The sequence below is a fragment of the Lissotriton vulgaris genome, chromosome 8 (genome assembly GCF_964263255.1).
Source record: "Lissotriton vulgaris chromosome 8, aLisVul1.2, whole genome shotgun sequence".
In the NCBI taxonomy this organism is placed as follows: Eukaryota; Metazoa; Chordata; class Amphibia; order Caudata; family Salamandridae; genus Lissotriton; species Lissotriton vulgaris.
In genome coordinates, this window is record NC_141696.1 from 1,393,175,875 (window position 1) to 1,393,194,290 (window position 18,416).

Consider the following 18,416-nt stretch of genomic DNA (forward strand, 5'->3'; position numbering starts at 1 on the left):
CTCTTAATTTCAGCACCATTCCCCCTCTCTGTCTGTCTGTCTCTCTCTCTCTCTCACACACACATCACCACTCCACAAGTGCCAATCTGATAACTCACTAATCCTTCTTACCCAATCATATATGGATCCATTAGTGAAATTGAGATTTTGGAAGCAGTTTTTTCCTGTTGGTTGCACCTATACTGTTTTTGGGAAACTCTATAGTGCCAAATGCTTGCTAAGCAATGTTCATAACAAACTTAGGCCTAACAGATGACTTAAAACTAAGGATAGTAAGTGTATGTACCGAGTGCCCTAATTCAAATTAATTTGAAGATGTTCTGGCAATGTTGAAAGCAATGTTTAAGTCCCGTTTCCAACACGGTGCCAAACTGTTATTGTAGGCAACTTCTAAACTAGGCACCTAGAATGGAGATGACAAACCTCTTATGGAAACCAGGCAAAGCCGTAGGAGCTCCAATCCTAAGTCAACCATTTACTCATTAAGACCCAAAAGGAAAGGAGTTAAAAAAATGCTGTTCTGGGACTGGGATGATCTTTGCCATGCACACTAGTCTGACACACAAAAAAGTGCCTTTCGAATAGATACATCTGCGAGTGGATTCCTCACCTTGTGAATATCCCCCTGTGAGAAGTTGGCCTGATATGTAGTGCTCACTATTCTAGTGATCACTGTGTATCATTCCAAACAACCCTTATTGATGATTGGTTGTAAGTCAACCTTCTAGACCAGCTATCCTAGTAGCATGGACAAGAGCAGTCTTTAGGCTAAACTCTAGAGGGCGTGTTAAGCCAGCTGTTATACCATCAAATATACCCCTTGAACACCAAGTGAAAGGACACCACACAATTTGTTATGAAAATAAAAGGATATTTATTTATAACCAGTCTAGCCTGATCTCTTTATGAGTCAGGGAGCTAAGCACACGACAAAACTCTTAAGAAAATACTTCAAGTTGCACAATTTACACAAATGCCCGAGGGGCACGAACAACCATATACTACAAATGTGGAATGCGAAATACTAGCAGGTAAGTAACTCGATCCAGAGGCTTCAGGATCGCTAGGACTACACTACTGAACCTTCAGGTTAGGAGCAGGAGGCCTAGGGAGATCGGATGCAGAGTGTGCACTCTCACGCGGGATGCGGGACAAAGTCTATGGATACTAGTATTTCGTAAAGTTACAGTTATCGGACGAATCCGACTAGATAGGCTGAAAACGATAAAGGCTCTGGACACTTAGATAGTGAACCTACGTTGGAGCACCGAAATGCTCAGGTTACCTAGCCCAGGGGCTGCGGCTGCATAGGGTTCAAAAGACGTCGGGAATCCTCGTTACAGTCTATGGAGCCTGAAAGAAGAAGTTGCTGGCAGGCGACCAGTGATGAAGTTCGATGTGATCCAAGCCTGGATCAGTGATGGAGACGACCTGAAAGCAGAGGGGACTCAGTTCTTAATCACTAGCCAGTGATTAGGTGGGCACCAGGATGGCACCGGATGAAGTCACCTCAACCAGGTGAGTGGGCGACGCTGGGCTCTGCAGTCTCTCGGACCAGGAGGCGTTGTCGGCGACCAGGATGGAAGTGCGAGCTGTCCCACGAAGGTGTCTGCTGTCCGCGCTGCTGAAACCAGGATTGGAGCAACAAGCCTTGGCAAAGGCAAGCCCACGCGGTGGAGTCAAGATGGCGCCTGGAGTGGACCAGGAGGGTCCGGGGTGCTCCTCTTTTGGAGGGGAGCAAGGGCCAGTCTGGAGCAACCAGACCAGCAATGGAAGTGTCGTGGTTCGTCGTCAGGAGGGCTACAAGCCAGCAGGCAAGTGGCCGGACAATGCGGTGAGCAGCAAAGAGCAGAAGGGCCCCACGCAGATCTCGTGGATGCTGGGGGGCTGGACTTCGGTGCTGGAGCTGCTCAGGGCTAGGGCTTCTCAAACCCCAAAGCACTCACTCGAGGATCACTCGGCGGTCGTGCTGTATAAGCGTCGTGCAGTCTTGAAGATGGCCGGTCCCTTCAGGTCTCGTCACACCCACGAATCTCAGCTGGGCTGATGATGTAGGTAAAGGTCAGAGGTGCCAGGGTATCCGGGTCTCGTCGAGCTGGGCAGTCTTGATCCGGAGGATGGACTTACAGCAAACCGCATGCGCTTAGATGGTGCCCGCTGGTGCAGGGTGGCTACTCCTTAGCCACAAGGGAGAGTCTTCAGAAATGTTCAAGAGTTCTTTCGTGGAAAGTTGTCAAGATTCAGAATGATCTAATTTGGGAAGGGGGCCCGCTCCTACCTTTATTCTCAAGAAAGGGGCTGGCATGCGACTAGGTCCTGCCCATGGGTGGGACCAGGAAGGGGGTGGTTACACCCCTCTCCCTTGTCCGGACTTTCCCCAGCTTGGCCGGCTTGAACTGGTTCAAGCCGGCATATGCACAGTGAGCACCGGGGTGCCACTTGCGGTCACCTTCCTTTCAGCCCTGCCTACCTGGGATACCCAAAACCCTGTCTGGGATGGTGCTAGCACCGCTCCTGACAGGAAACCCTTTGTCCAAGCTCTCCTCGCTGGAAGGACTCCCAGCAGCAGGAGGTCAGACTTGTGTCTGTGGTGGCAGCATTCATTTTGTGATGCTGAGGCTCGAGTTAGCTTTAACCGGGGTTCACAGTTACATACATGTCGTGTCCCTCTAGAAGGGTGGAATGCTAACCCCGTCGCCAGAATTGGCGAGGGGTTAGTATTCCAATTCGTTTGACACCTTACTCGACATGTTTTGATAAAGCGATACCAAAGTTGGCAAATAACCGCGAGGATTATAATGCACTTAAGAGTATATGGTACGCGTTATCATGGAACAGCTATTAGGACTTGGTTCTGCAAGCTGCAAACGGGCTCAGCTCATGCCAGAGCACCATCTCACATAATTCCAAGCACTCTGCCTTCAGGATTGATAAGGCCTGCCATAGGAGTGACTGATAGGAATACATGTGTCCATTTTAGGGTTAGATATAGTAATACTATATCTAAAGCAAAGGGTGATTACACCGCCTTGCCCCCGCTGTCGTGCAGCCAGTTGTGTCAGATTTAGATGGCCAGCCAGGGGTGGCATAATACATGCTCCAGCCCCTGGTAGGCCCTGGGTACACCTATGCCCTGGGTACCTAAGGTACACTGTACAGGGACTGATAAGGTGACTCAGTATCCAATTAGATATGTACCTACGGTACATGGAATCCATTTTACAGAGAGAGCAGTGGGCCTGGGGCCCTGAATAGCAGGGTCCCAGGTCAACTAAGTCGAAAAACCAGCAAAATCCCAGGCAAAAAGTTGGGGGTAACCATAGTCAGATATCCACCTTCCTACACCCCCTGCGTCAGCAACGTTCGGAAAATTCTTTTGTAGCACGCCGGCCTGGACGACATCATAGGAGCACGGCATTGCGCGCGACTCCGTCTGACGTCACCGACTCCTTATTAGGCCTACGTCGGCGTGATGACATCAGTTCCCTTTTTTCCGTATCGTCGACGCTAACGGTTTCTTGGGATCTTCTGTTGTGCGGATAGTAACTTTGTTACTATTGTGATCTTTTGTTCTGTATCTGCTTGGAGTGCTGTCTTCCGTCGAGATGTCATCGAAGAAGACAGGATTTAATCCATGCGATTCGTGTGCCAGGATAATGTCCATTACTGATCCTCATGATGACTGTTTGTGGTGTCTGGGCTCGGATCAAGACGTCAAGGGTTGTCGTTCCTGTTCGAAGATGAACCCAAAGGCTCTTCGAGAACGAGAGGCGAAACTCCTTCTTGCCAAAATTAAGGGTAAAGATACCAAGAGGACTTCGAGATCTAGATGGTCGAAGTCGAGGTCGAGGTCTCGGTCGGAGTTGGCTTCGAAGTCGACTTCGGGGCATGCTTCGGATTCCTCGAAGAAGCACAGTTCGAGACACCATTCCGGCAGGGAGTCGGACTCGAAAAAGAAGTCATCTTCTCGAAGACATCATAAGGGCATGATATCTCCCTATCCAGCTCGTAAGCCTGAAGGTGAGGCCTCGCCTTTACAATCTCGGGAGCCAACACCGAATCTGGAATCAAATCAGTCTCCAGATCCGTACCAGTCTTAGGTGCATGAAGAGGAAGTTGAGGTTCCTCAGGTTTCGGCGACTCCGGTACACCAACCCGAGGAACAGGAGGAGTCTAATCCGGTACAGCCTCCTCAGGGGCAGCCAGTGGACTCGTACCATCAGTTTCCTGGTCCAGGTCAGGACCCTTCACGTTTTCTAAACGCCATGAATGGCGTATATGCGAGAGCAATGTACCCCTCTGGTGCACCGGCTGGTCCCATGGGTCCATTGTCATATAATCTGGGCGTGCCTCAAGCTTATGCTCCGGCGCCGATTCCACCATGGCATAGCTCGGCGCCATCGAGGTCATCAACTCCGACACGGCGTCGCCGGCTCCAGAGCGACCTCTCGATCAAAATCGAGGTTCGACGCCGGTTCCAGCTTCTCATTCAAAGGGGGCTCCAGCTCCTCATTCGACGCCGGCCCCGACTCAGTCTGAGTCGTTACCGGATCCGGCGACATCGAGTCGGGTGGAGTGGTCGAGGCGTAGAGCGCAGCGCCTTATGGAGGAAAGTAATTATGAGGAACCCGAGGTTGAAGAAGGCGAACTTCAGGATTGGGAGGATTACTTAGAAGAGTTGCAGGATGCAAGTGATCTGGAACTTTCACCGGAATGGGAGTTGCCCGCTGTATCTCATAGTCCTTCTAAGGATGTGGCTCCTTACCATGTGGTGATTAAGAAAGCTGCAGAACTCTTAAATTTGACTTTACCATCTGTTGAGTACAAGTCTAACATCCTTACTGAGGTTCTCCATTCTCTGTCCTTTGTGATTGAGCCAACTCTTCCATTTACTGAGGCTCTAACCGAACCTATATTGGAAGTCTGGACTAGGCCTCTTACTGCTCCTGCGGTGTCAAAATCAGTTGAAAGACGCTATAGGATGGCGCCTGGAGATCCTGAATTCTTGTCCACTCATCCTTTAACAGAGAGTTTGGTTGTTCAGGCTGCTTGCTCAAAGAGATCGGCAGGTGCTTTTCCCCAGGTTCCTGGGGATAAAGACTCTAAAAAGCAAGATCAAAATGCGAAAAAGGTGTTTTCGTCAAGTAGTATGGCCCTAAAATCGACAAATGCTACTTGTCTGCTAGGCAGATATGTTCATGCTTTGATGGACACAGTGAAGCAGCTATCATCTAAGCTACCTGAGGAGGATAGGAAGAACTTTAGGGAAGTGGTATCTGACACGCAGGCTGCCGCTCGTCAGGTCATACAACGTGGTATGGACACGGCAGATTCAGTGGCTAGGATCATGGGGTCTTCGATTGCCACTAGAAGAGGTGCTTGGTTAAAGACTTCCGAGTTTTCAGCTGATGTTCAGGCTGCTATGATGGATTTGCCTTTTGATGGCACAGGCCTTTTCGGAAAGAAAGCTGATGCTGCCTTGGAAAGGTTTAAAGATAGCAGAGCGCCAGCAAGATCTTTGGGTCTGCAGACTAGAGGCTCTTTCACCAAGAAGTACAAGGGTTTTGGAAGGTCTACTTTTCGTACCTATAAGCAGAACCAACACCAACAGCAGCAGCAGCAACACAATCCTTTGTACAAGTCCTACAGGGGTAGACAAAGGGGTCGTCCTCGTGGACGTCAAGCCTCCTCCTCCTCTACTTCCTCCTCTAATACCCACCCCCCCACCTACAACAGCAAAGCAGCCCTAGGTCCATCACTCCTGATCATGTGGGTCCTGGAGGAGGTCGGCTTACTTATTTTCTACGGGATTGGGAATCGGTTACATCAGATCTTTGGGTTCTCAATCTTGTAGAGAAAGGGATATGCTCTTCCCTTTCGGGAATTCCCTCCCAATTACCCTCCTTGCCAGGGTTTTTGCTCGGAGGACCACCTGTTGCTCCTTCAGGAAGAGGTACAAGTACTGTTCAAAAAGGGTGTGATAGAGGTGGTTCCAGAGCAGGAACGGGGTCAGGGGTGCTACTCCTGGTATTTCCTGATCCCCAAGAAGGATGGCAGCTTCGTCCAATCCTAGATCTCAGGATCTTGAACCTTTACCTGAAGCAGTAGAAGTTCAAGATGCTCACCCTTGCACAGGTTCTTCAGGCGCTGCTGGAAGAGGACTGGATGGTGTTGATCGACTTGCAGGATGCGTATTTTCAGATCCCAAGCCTGAAGTCGCACAGGAAGTATCTCCGTTTTACGGTGGGGTCGCAACACTACCAGTTTGCGGTCTCACCTGGTGCCCTCCCAGCGCAACCTGTTCATAGGTGCGGTATTGGACACAACTGTATGTCGTGCATTCCCTCCACCTCAAAGGATTCCCGACATACAGGAAATGATTCCTTTTATTTTACAATGGAGCGGTTGTTCCAGTCCTGAAGGTCCTTCGTCTGATGGCTTCTTGCATTCTGTTGGTCAACCATGCACGCTGGCACATGAGGGCGTTCCAGTGGTGCTTCCGCAGGCAGTGGTATCAGCACAATAGAGATCTCAGGGAGTCTGTGAGGATCTCCAGAGAAGCTGCAGAGGATCTGTCTTAGTGGAGTGTGGAGGGCAATCTGTCTCAAGGAAAGCCTTTTCAGACTCCTCCATCTGTGGCCATAGTGATATCGGATGCATCCACTCTAGGCTGGGGTCCTCATCTGGGGGATCTGGAGGTCAAGGGTCTTTGGTCTCCAGAGGAAAGGTTGCTTCACATCAACCTTCTAGAGTTGCGGGCAATTCGTCTAGCACTCGAGGCCTTCCTCCCTTCCCTTCGCGGTCGGTCGGTTCAGATCCTGACGGACAACACCACCGCGATGTGGTGTATCAACAAACAGGGAGGTGTAGGGTCGCAGTGTCTCAGCAGAGAGGCACTGCGTCTCTGGTCCTGGGTTTAGGACCACCAGATTTGTCTGATGGCAAATCACCTGGCTGTATTTCTGAACGTACGTGCAGACAGTCTCAGTTAGCGGTTCTCGACCGACCAAGAGTGGAGGCTTCACCCAGAGGTGGCCCATCACATCTTCCGGACGTGGGGAACTCCTCAGGTGGACCTGCTCGCCACTCACGAGAATGCTCACTGCCCGTCATTCTGCAGCCTCCAGTTTCCGATGCAAGGGGCTTTGGGGGACGCGTTTCAGTTGAGTTGGGACTCACAGCTCCCTTATGAGTTTCCTCCCATACCCTTGATTCCTCAGGTTCTGAGGAAGATTCGCCAAGACAGGGCCCAAGTTATATTGAACGCCCCGGATTGGCCAAGAAGGGTCTGGTACACAGATCTTCTCCACCTCTCCTCGTGCCCACCGCTCCGTCTCCCCCACAGGGCAGATCTCCTCTCTCAGATGGAGGGGCAGGTTCTACATCCCCACCTCCAGACCTTGCACCTTCATGCCTGGAGTTTGAAAAGGTCAACCTGAATTCCTTTTCTCTCCCGCCCGATGTGGTGGATGGCATTTTATCGGCCAGACGTTAATACACTAAATCCATTTATTCTTTTAGATGGTCCAAATTTGTTGTTTGGTGCGGAGGAAAGTCCATCGATCCCTTGAGGGCTCGTTTGTCAGATTTACTTCTTTTTGCACTTTCTTTAGCGCAGCAAGGGTTTGCTGTGGCAACAGTTAAGGGCTATCTTTCGGCGTTGTCGGCTTTTCTCTGCCTGCCGGATCAGCCGTCCTTGTTTAAATCGCCTATTGTTTTGAGATTTCTGAAGGTGCTTACAAATAAGTTTCCGCCTACTCCCTTTATTGTGCCTCAATGGGGCTTGAATCTGGTGCTTACTTATCTAATGGGTTCTCCTTTCGAACCTCTGCATAAATGTCCCTTGAGGTTGTTGTCTTTTAAGACGGTTTTCCTAGTTGCAATTACCTCGGCAAGGAGGGTAAGTGAGCTTCAAGCTCTTAGTTCAAAGCCCCCATTCCTGACCATTCATGCTGAATGAATGGTTCTTAGGACCAGAGCTGCTTTTCTGCCTAAGGTGGTAACTCCCTTTCTTTCGGGGGCAGTCCATTACCCGTCCTACCTTCTATCCTCCATCTCACCCTTCTAAGGAGGAGGAGCGGCTTCACCGTTTGGACCCTAAGAAGGCGGTGAGCTTTTATCTTGATAGGACTAAGGACTATCGACTTGATGACCAGCTGTTTGTTGGATTCGCAGGTTGCAGAAAAGGAAGAGCTGTGCACAAGCGCACGCTTTCGAGATTGATAATTCTATGCATCAAGATCTGCTGCACCCTGGCTGGTAAGGAACCTCCTGAGGATATAAGAGCTCATTCTACTAGAGCAAAGTCTTCCACATTTGCTTTGGCTAGAGGTGTACCTATTGAGGATATTTGCAGAGCCGCGACTTGGGCCTCCCTCCACACTTTCGCGAAGCATTACTGCTTAGATGCCGAGGTGAGGAGGGACGGCTACTTTGCGCGCTCTGTCCTCCAGGATTTTCTGGTATAGGAGAGTGGACACCCTCCTCCGGGAGTGGGGACTGCTGTGGGACTTTATTCACAAGGTGAGGAATCCACTGGCAGATGTATCTATCAGAAGAACAAGTTACTTACCTTCGGTAACGCTTTTCCTGGTAGATACAGTATCTGCCTGTGAATTCCTCACTGACCCACCCGCCTCCCCGTTGTCCACTCTTCTATACCTGTATTTATGTATTATATGTATATTTATGTTTGTATATATATTGGGTTTTTCATACCTTGGTTACGCACTATGTGTGTAATTTTGGATTGTATGTACTATGTACACTGTATATGTGTATATCTACTGTCATTGGTCCGTCCGGGTGCCTCGAAGGCACGGAAAAAAGGGCGGAACTTATGTCATCACGCAGACGTAGGCCTAATAAGGAGTCGGTGACGTCAGTCGGAGTCGCGCGCGATGCCGTGCTCCTATGAAGTTGTCCACGCCGGCGTGCTACAAAAGAATTTTCCGAACGTTGCTGACGCAGGGGGATATTCACAAGGTGAGGAATCCACAGGCAGATACTGTATTTACAGGAAAAAGCGTTACCAAAGGTAAGTAACTTGTTCTTCTGACAGTATGCAACGTAGGATATTGTCACTTATCGATTTTCGTGTTTATTCCGCTTGGAAACTGGTCACAATACTCAGATGCCAAGCGGTCATGGGGAGTCGAAAGCATTCATAACCTACTAACACTTGCACAAAATACCTCCCTACGATAAATTCACTTCCTGTGTCTGTCCTAGAAGCTCTCCTAGTAATGAATAACCCCCACCCCAACCCCCCCTGTCCAATACCCCACAGCTTCTCAAGTATGCCAACTAGGCTCATCCCCTCACTTTCTGACTCTAAAAGGAGACTGGAGAGAAGCAACAACAACAACTTAATAACAATAGTGGGGTCCTCCCAGATGGGGTAACACGTCTGGGTGGCCCACGAATACCTCTCGCCAGTCCGGGTGCTGTGTATCATACTGCTAGTCCCTGGATCAAACTCGAGGGTGACGACAAAGAATTGTTCTCGCTCTCCACTCGAAGTATCCTTTGATAATGCCACAGTCCACATGTGCACAGTGTCTTATCCTATGTTTCTATTGATGTTTACTGACGTGGCCATCTCTGTAGAGCATGAGATGTATCACCACAACGTGTGGTGCTTATTTGCAGCAATGTTCACTCCACTTCTGGCAATTGAGATTGCGGTGAGTCTTCCGCGCCGTCATGGATCTCTTCTGTTTTTTAAGTTGCTTCAGGAACTCTTCCACCTGTTGCGGCTTAGTAAAGAATGTTTGCGAACCTTGATGGGTGACGCGAAGGCGGGCTGGATATAGTAGGGCGTAATCTATCTGAGCTTGTCTTAATTTTTAAATTACTGCCAGGAATGTACGCCGTTCCTCCTGCACGTGTATTGTGAAATCTGGGTACATAGTGAAAGTTATTCCATCATATTTCAGTTGTTTCTTCTCCCTGGCAATGCGCAAGGCAACATACCTGTCCCTATAGTTTAACAGGCGAGCAATGACAGGTCTGGGGGTACTGCCTGGGGGAGAGTTGCAGTCCTAAGGATCGGTGCGCTCTTTCAACTATGAAGTGAGAAGATAGCATTTCTGTGCCCACCACCTCTTTTAGTAATTTCTTGATATATTCTTCCATTGTACCTGTGTTCGTGCTTTCCGGTATTCCCAGCACACGTATGTTGTTTCTCCTACTCCACACTTCTATGTCTTCATTTTTTGCCGTTATAATCTTGAGCAGCTTGTCCATTTGTGCCGTTGCTTTTTGCACCTGGGTAGTGGCATCTTCCACATCCGAGATGCGCTGTTCTGTCTCCTTTATTCGTGTCTCGTGGCCCTTGATTTTCTGTGCGATAGCGTCCATCCGCGTCAACATCGTGTCCATTTTATCTGCCATGGTCCTCAGGCCTTTTCCAACTTCTAGTAGAATAGATTGTAGATCATCGCCTGGCGCTTGTTGATGCTCCTGTTGAGAGGTCTCTGCTCCAGTGTCCACCTCTGCTTGCTGTTGTCTAGTGGATTTTTTGGCGTCAAATGTCAGTCACGGTTGGCGGGCATATAGTTTCCCCATCGTGACCCTGTTTCCACTGGTGGCTGCCAGTGCGATTGTGGCCCCTAATTCTGCAAAGTTCTGGCACTCGCGCCTCGTGGCTATTCGCCTAGTCTGGCAGTATGTGGATGTAGGTACAAGTTGTCCGCAGCTGCTCGGCAGCGACTCCGGCAAGGGCGCCAAGGTTCACTGAGGTACTATTGTTATGTCACCTCGCAGTGGTGGAAAGTTTGCATGATTCTGGTATGTCTTCACAATGCAGCCTCAGCCTGCAAGTAACATCTCTTCCTTGCACAAATCGCTATCCCTTGTCCCACGGCCTCTATTTGAGGAGGAATGTCATTGCACGTCTATCACCACAATAATCCAGGCGTGTGGGGTCAACAACTTGTCGCAGCAAACTTATCTGTGTGCAATGGCTAATAACAGGCGCAGCCCACCTTAGATCTTCGTGATATGGACAATACAGAAGCAGTTGAATCCAAAACCTGGATGCCTGCGCTGGCCTCGCCCGCCACTCCTTCTGTCTATGCCATCGCGCTGATGGGCAGCTTGTGTGGTCTCTCCCCGCCGGAGGGCCGATGTAGTGCGTGTCATCCTGCCTTTTTTTGCCGCCTGAACCACGGGCCTCACATCCTCCTCACCACCACACGATATCCCCGAGGGCAGCAATTCTTATCTCCAGGCCTCACCTCCGCCGAAACGTGGCGCTTCCAGCGGTCACAGCCTCTCCCCCTCCAGGTCCCAAAGCATAGATGCGGCAGCCGAAAGTCCCAGCAGTGGAGTAGTGGCGTCCCTATCGCAGCTGGGCCTGTAATGGAGTCGCTGTGCAGCAGCAACTCCCCATCTCACTCACACTCTCGGCCTTCTCCCCCCTCGCTCGCACATAAGGGAATTCGCACCTTATAACTAGCTCCTCTGAGTTCCGGTTGCATCGGGATTACATTGCGTGCCATTCAGCCCCCCTGTGATCCTATCCTGACTGTAGGAAGCAGTTTGCCCCAAAATGTTCTGTCACTGGGGTAACGTGCGTAGATGAAGCCAGTCTCTCGGGCGCCTGCACGTAATATGGCTGCCTCAAGCACTCACCAGAAGCGCCCCGCTGTGCTTCCTCCTTTGTCGTCTCTCACATAATTGGGCACAGTACAAGTCTCGCCGCCTCCACCTCACTCACTGTTCTGCCACTCGATGAAATCAAGCGTCAAGTGTTCCTGCGGGGATAGGGTTCCCCGCGAGTCTCTCTGCTGATCCTCTGCTTGGGCCTATCTGCCTCGTGGGGACCACGGACCTCGCAATTTCCACAGCGCCGCACAGCAGGACCAGGAGCACCAGGGCATTACCCCATCCGCACTTCCTCTGTTATTTTCTCTCGCCACCGGGGGAACAGCTCTCTTCACTGCTGCATTCCTTGGGTTGGAGGGTCTACACCTCACGCTTTCAGAAGCATTATGCTGATAATGAGCCGGAAAAATGTCGGAATTTCATGGTGCTCTGCGGGAGCCTCACTCAATGGCGGACATTCCGCTCGTGCGCCACCTAGCGCCCACCCCCTTTAATATTTAAAGAATATTTCCATCCTGAAAGCTTACGTAAATGTATGACAAGTAAATAGAGAAAGAGTAGCACGTGTTGCCCATCAGGGCATAACTTGGAAATAATTATAAGTGCTTTTATCCCTTTGAACATGTCCCTTGTAACAAGTCTTAAAACTGTAAATTGCAGTATCACTTCAGCTAGTGATCTAGGGGGCTTTATGTCCACTTTTCTGTAGCTTGAGAGATACTTGCTTTTATGTCTGGATTTTATTAGGTGCCTTGATGCATGGAGAGTGTCGAGTATTTTGCCACTAACGTGTTTGCGCTTCCTGTTGTACTGAACTCTTTCCTTTCTTCATGGATGTTCGTTTATACTCGTGCTACTGCATTTTGTCATGGTGTTGTTGGCTGCTGAGGCAGTCGGCTAGGCATCTGTTGATTAGTTTCTTTAAACTTTGATTGGGTAAGGTAGCACAAGATTGGTCTCTAGTTGGTGAGAGTTGTTGGATCTGGAGAGGGTTCTTGAGCTGGGGAATGACTGTGGTTTCCAGGTGCCTAGGAAGGATAATGAGGTGATGGAGGCATTGAGGATTGGTACAAGTACTTCGCTGATGGGCTGTAATCCTTTTGTGAAGGTGTGGTGGGGACAGAGGTCACAGGGGGTCTCAGCGGTGATAGACTTCGTTAGTTGCGGTCTTAATTGTGATGACAGGCCACAAGGTCAGGGTCCATATTTTTGGCTGAGCGGGAAGTAGAGTACATTATGGTAGGGTGGTGAGGGCGACTAGGTACAATTAGGAGTCAATGGTGCATTAAATGGAGGTGATGTTGCAGAACATTTCTGAGTTTTTTGCGCAGGTGATGTGAACTCTTTTTGGATGATGAGTACTTTCCTGGTGTTAGTGACGGGCCAATTTGGTATGTGAGATCTGTGTGCTTAGTATTCCGGATCTATTGGTGGTAGTGTCCCATGGTGAATTTGTTGGTGTTCTTGTCTGTGGTGTCTTGATTCCTTCTCCATATACGATCCTGTTGCTTGCAGTGACGCTTCGTCATTCTGCGTTTGTGCAGTCAAGCTCTAAGCGTTTTGCTGATGGATCACAGCATGTGCTGACACCCTTGCTACCAACTGTTGAAGTTATTGTAGGTTTACGGCATGCTGCTGGTATCTTTGGGCTGGTTCGCAGAAAGGGCTACAGTCCAGTTCTTCCCAGGGATGTTTTTCCTGCTCCGTTGGGCATGCTCAGTGGTGGTGGCGTGCGACGGTGGTGCTCAACCTTACAATGTTTTGTCTGAACAGGCGATTGCTCACAGCGACATTGTTGTAGGCGGTAAAAATCTGTTCCAAACGTTGTCTGACCGCATGAGTGGGTTCAGTTCTGCGTCTGATGAGGCCTAGGTTTCAATGATTTTCTAGGAGGGCTGTCAATTTGGGGCCGGTACGGTCTTCCAGGTGCAAGTTCAGGTCTCCTTTTAGCATGAATGTGCTGGAGTCGATGAGGAGTAGTGCAGTGAAGTCTGTGAAGTTGCCGGCGAAGTTGGTGTGAGGTCCTGGTGGTCTGTATGCGAGGGTTCCACAATTGGGTGAAATTGGCAATAGTAGCATAGGGTGAAGACTGCAGAATTTGGTTACTGCTTAAAAGGTTTCCTGATCCAGTCGGATTTCTGGGAAATATTGAAAAGGTGAGGAATCTACTGTTAGAGTATCTACCAGAAACAGTATTACCAAAAGTAAGTAACTTGTTCATTAAAGGTTCTTTGTTATGGAATTTGGGCGGCTTTTATTTTTACTCTTTGGTTTAAATTGTGTAGTCTGATGGCTTTGTAGAGTTTAGACAGGTTAATATAAAGCTGTTTAGGAGCTAAAGTGTCACGTTAATGCTGCTTTCATGTTTTTTCTAAACCTCTAGTCAAGGATTTTGTTTCCGTATTTTTCAGGACATTCCTTGTTTTGTCCGAGGCTTTATGTCCATGGAGCAGAAAATATCAAATGTAAGTACGCCTTCAAGTATATTTTTAACAAGTATTGTCAAAGCAGATAAGCCTTGATTTGGCTGCTGCTCTGTTGACTTTGCCATTGCTTGTTTCATTAAATTGTTTTTGGGTAAAGAACAAAACAAAAACTTTAAGATGGAGATGACCTTGTGTGCCTAAGCACAGACTGTAATCCATGAATGTTTTTGTTCTACTCTATTAAAACCATTCTGAGAAGACTGCCTTTGTGAGCGCATTCATGTGCGCACACACAGGCAGCTGCATGTAAGGGAGTTTGTTGTACTTTAGATGGAAATATTCAGAGATGGCTGCACACCTACATCAAGCCATCTTTGAATATTATTTTTATAAAGTAAACGAGAACCTTCAGAGGTGGCCACTTGAATAGTCTAATGTATGCAAGTGCATTGCTGGACTTCTGTGAATGGTTTTTCATGTACTTTGCAGAAACATTCAAAATGGCCACCCGTGGGTGTTGATGGGTGCATAAGCATGAAATGCCATCTTTTAATGTTTTTTTTTCTAAAGTCCAACAAAACATTTTCAAAGGTGGACGCCCATGTGCGCAAGAGCCCATGAAGTTGCATGCATGCTAACACCGGGATGACTGTTTTAATATGTTTTCATGCAAAGTGGAATAAAAAATAAGTATGTTAGCATATCAAGGCATGCAAGCGGCCCGGTAGCAATGGAGGAAGCAATCCTAGACCCTGCCAAAGAAAAAATAATAAATGATAACAAAAGTTTGTGTACTTCAAGCCCTGACACTTGTGAGTACTGTTTTTTTCTGTGGATGACAGCATTGTGCTTTCCAAAATATTGAGATTCACACAGAAGGCAACCAGTGGTTGAAGTAGCCTGACCCACTACCCATGCTGTATGCTGTGTAAAATGTAAGTGACACTGCAACAGACTTATAAACTGAGAAGCCGGACAGAAATTCCTTTATATATATATTTATATTTTACGATTCTATTTTGGGAAAACAAAAGATCTTGTGCTAGTGCCAGATCCAAGAAGTAAGTCCATTTATTTTTCTGATACTTTGACTGCTTATGTTGTCCAACCTGCGTGCAATATTTTGCAAAATGATTCATCATTTTATGAAGTATTTTAGATTTCGAAATAAAGTAGCTAATTTTAAACTCCGTAAAAGTAACGGATTTTTTTTAATGTCTAAATGTGAAACCTATTTACTGCAAACACAAGTCAACAAGTACTCCATGGACATGTAGATCGACAATTGAGTTCTTCAGCAAGGCATTGTCTTAAAATGCATTTGCTTTAGAGCAGTCATTAAGATTATTTATCATTTTGTCAGAATAACATCCATGAATTCATACAGTATAAAATCAAATTTAAAAGGTTCATAAAATATAAAACAAATAAAAATATTCATATTGTGAAATAGTTAATAGTTTTCAGTCTTCTAAATTATCAATTCGAGCAAAATTAATTTTAAAGATAAAAAGGGGCACACGCACAGTGTACATCATCAGAACTTGACATTTCTCTTCTTGTATGGTCACCCCCCAAGTTTTTTTGGACTGATGCTGCTGGTGTTTCGACCCAGAGAGTGAACTGATGCCTGCTGAGTGCCAATGCCCTTTCCCTTAAACTGTTATGTCGAACTGGCTTTTACCCAATTGGCTGAGCTAGCTTACCTGTATGTCCCTGGTAAATGGTATGTATCTTGGTCATGTAAGCTAGTGGGCAAACCCCAGGGACAGCGTAACTGGTTGTGCCACCCTGCTTAGGACACAAGTAGAACAAGACTCCCAGCCTGCCATTTGCAGGCTATCAGGGCGGTTTTAACTGCAGGCCCGACTTTGCCATTTAAAACAATGGTAAAGACATCTCCTTGGTATATGTACAAATCACCCCTGTGGCAGGCCTAGCGAGTCCTTAGGCAGGATGTAACATATCTCATAGGCATAACATATGTATTTTACATGTTCTGAATGTAAAATTGTTAAACTGACATTTTTACTAGGGGAAATCTTGGTTGGCCAGTTGGTGAGTACAAAATTACAGACTGACCGCCTAGCTTTGCTAACTCTGGAGTGGTGCAACTAAAGTGGGCAATCTAGGGTATCAAACAACACGTTGCACTAAACCCGACTTGATTCTCAGGTCGAAATTAATGTAACAAGTTGCAGTGTAAAACTTCAGCAAAGTTGCCACTTTATTGGCTTCATTCCCATTTGCCCACACTGGGTGCACATGGGGTCCTGTAGCTGAAACAGTACATCTTCCCAGGAGGGCAGGTAGCTAACTACTCCCAGGAAAGGATACAATGGAGGCCAGCTTTGGAAAGAGGTGTTACCTCCCTCCTGTAGGAAGCTGCATGGATGTTGACCCAAACAGGCGAGCTTCAAAGGCGAAGCCACCTTTGAAAGGCAAATGGGTAACACTTGGGTGAGGGGCTGCTCCATTGTTCAGACTGGCACTTGGGACAGGAGAGGGGAAATCAGTTGCCAAACCATTTTTCCAGAGGTGTGTAGCCCCCTTGGTAGCCACATTTATGGGTTGGGCTAGAGAGTCTACATGTCGGGAGAGGGGTCCTGCCATACTGTGAGTGGGCAGAAAGTTGCATTTTGGAATGCCCAGATGCCACACTTTGCACTGCGTGGTCATCATATAGATCACTAGGCAAATGTAGATACTTAAAAAAAAAAGGCAGGCCACTTCCATGGGAAAGTGTTTCTTGTAGTCTACTGCGGCTCGGGAACTCATTGCAACGATGCAATGTAATGATCTTGCAGACACTGGAGCAGGTAAGTTCAAATGCTGAAGTTTATTTGAAAGATAATCCAATGACAAGCCGCCTGAGACAGTGCAAGTAGAACTGGAACACTCTCTCCCTAACTATAAACATTCTAAGACACCAATAGGTCACATCGGCAATACAAAGATAAATAAAGAGACCGTGCATGTGAAATACTACAGAATCCTAGCTGATTTAGAAGAACTCCTCTCAGGAGAAAATCTAAAATGAGTTGATGCCTTTGGCAAACGTATGTGTTCTTTCCCCAGTCTGGTACACCTGGACCTACCTGGGCTTTGTATCTGACACCCAGTCCATCATGGTTGGCCTCAAATGTTTCTGTTGTTTTGGTCTAGCGAGGACAGTTGCCCCTGGTTGACGCGTTGTGATTTTTGGCACTAAAATGTAACTCAAACTTTTAAACTTCATATCTCTGGCTCCCCTTACTGGATCTTTGTCGTTTTGGTGGTATTTTGTTCATTAAAATATTTTATTATTTTATAAATTGGAATGGGATTTTTATTGGGTCTTGTTTTTGACTTTTTCATTGTTTTATGTGCTTCTTACTTTACACATCTTTTAAAGCTTAGTCTGTCTGCTCTGTGCCATAGCTCCCAGTGAATAAGGATGTTGACATTTTTAATTGTGGTGGACTGCACCCTCCCCAACCTATAATCCACTTTCTCACACCTTTGAGCAAACCTCTCACTACTCTCTATAGTATATAGAATAAAGTTATTGTTGAGCCTCATGACAGTCCATGCAGTCCCATAACTTTTTGTTTTCTCACACTCCTGTCGTTAATTTGTTTGCTCTTCTTAAGGAATGGGTTCCTTAATGCAATAATGCCAGAGTATGGAATCCAGATAATTCACCTTGGCAGTAGTAACCACATGTTCCAGCTTTTAATTGACACCTCTAAAACTGAGGAAGTGTGCGGACTCACCAAACATATCTATGGTTTCAGGAGTCTAAGACCTCTTTCTGGATAAACCTGAGAGAGATTCTGAAATTAAGGGTGCCCAAGAAGCTGCATATTCAAAAGCCTCCTCTAAGATATTGAAAATATGATACAAAAACTGAGCTAAACCCCACTGCACTGGCAGACTCTAACCCAAAATGTTCACTTCTCTCTCTCCCCCAACTCTAAACAATAATACATTCTCCTTCACCTCAACAATAATTCCATTCTTTCAGAGCACTTGACTAGCAATAATATACTTGATCCCTCGCAAAACAGTTTTCGTCCTGGCCATAGTACAGAGTCCGCGCTTCTGACGTATCTGAGCATCTCTGGGCAGCGTTGGACGCAGGACAGACATCGGCACTGATCCTTTTGGATCTCAGTGCTGTGTTTGATACTGTGTCCCATGCTATCCTGTTGTGCCTTTTGGAAGAGGTGGGCATTGGTGGCCTTGCATTGAAGTGGCTAGCGTCATTTCTCTCCATCAGGACCTATCAGGTGATTGCCCCCCCGTTTTCTTCAACTACCTATCCCATCAAGCATGGAGTACCACAGGGTTCCTCTCTGAGCCCTCTGCTCTTTAATTTGTACGTGCACCTTTGGCTGT

At 47.5% G+C, this 18,416-nt stretch overlaps 1 protein-coding gene across 2 annotated transcripts in view; it reads left to right on the forward strand.

The window, feature by feature from the left end:
• The window catches only part of LOC147698808 (E3 ubiquitin-protein ligase TTC3-like), a 1,930,429-nt gene that overhangs the window by 159,609 nt on the left and 1,752,404 nt on the right, over positions 1–18,416 (forward strand). For both annotated transcript variants that reach the window (XR_015299370.1, XM_086935404.1), the window contains exon 6: positions 14,022–14,075. Coding sequence is in view for 1 of the 2 variants with exons in the window: in XM_086935404.1 (XP_086791530.1) it covers positions 14,022–14,075 (54 nt within the window). In the remaining variant the exon portion in view is untranslated. The remainder of the gene's footprint in view (positions 1–14,021; positions 14,076–18,416) is intronic.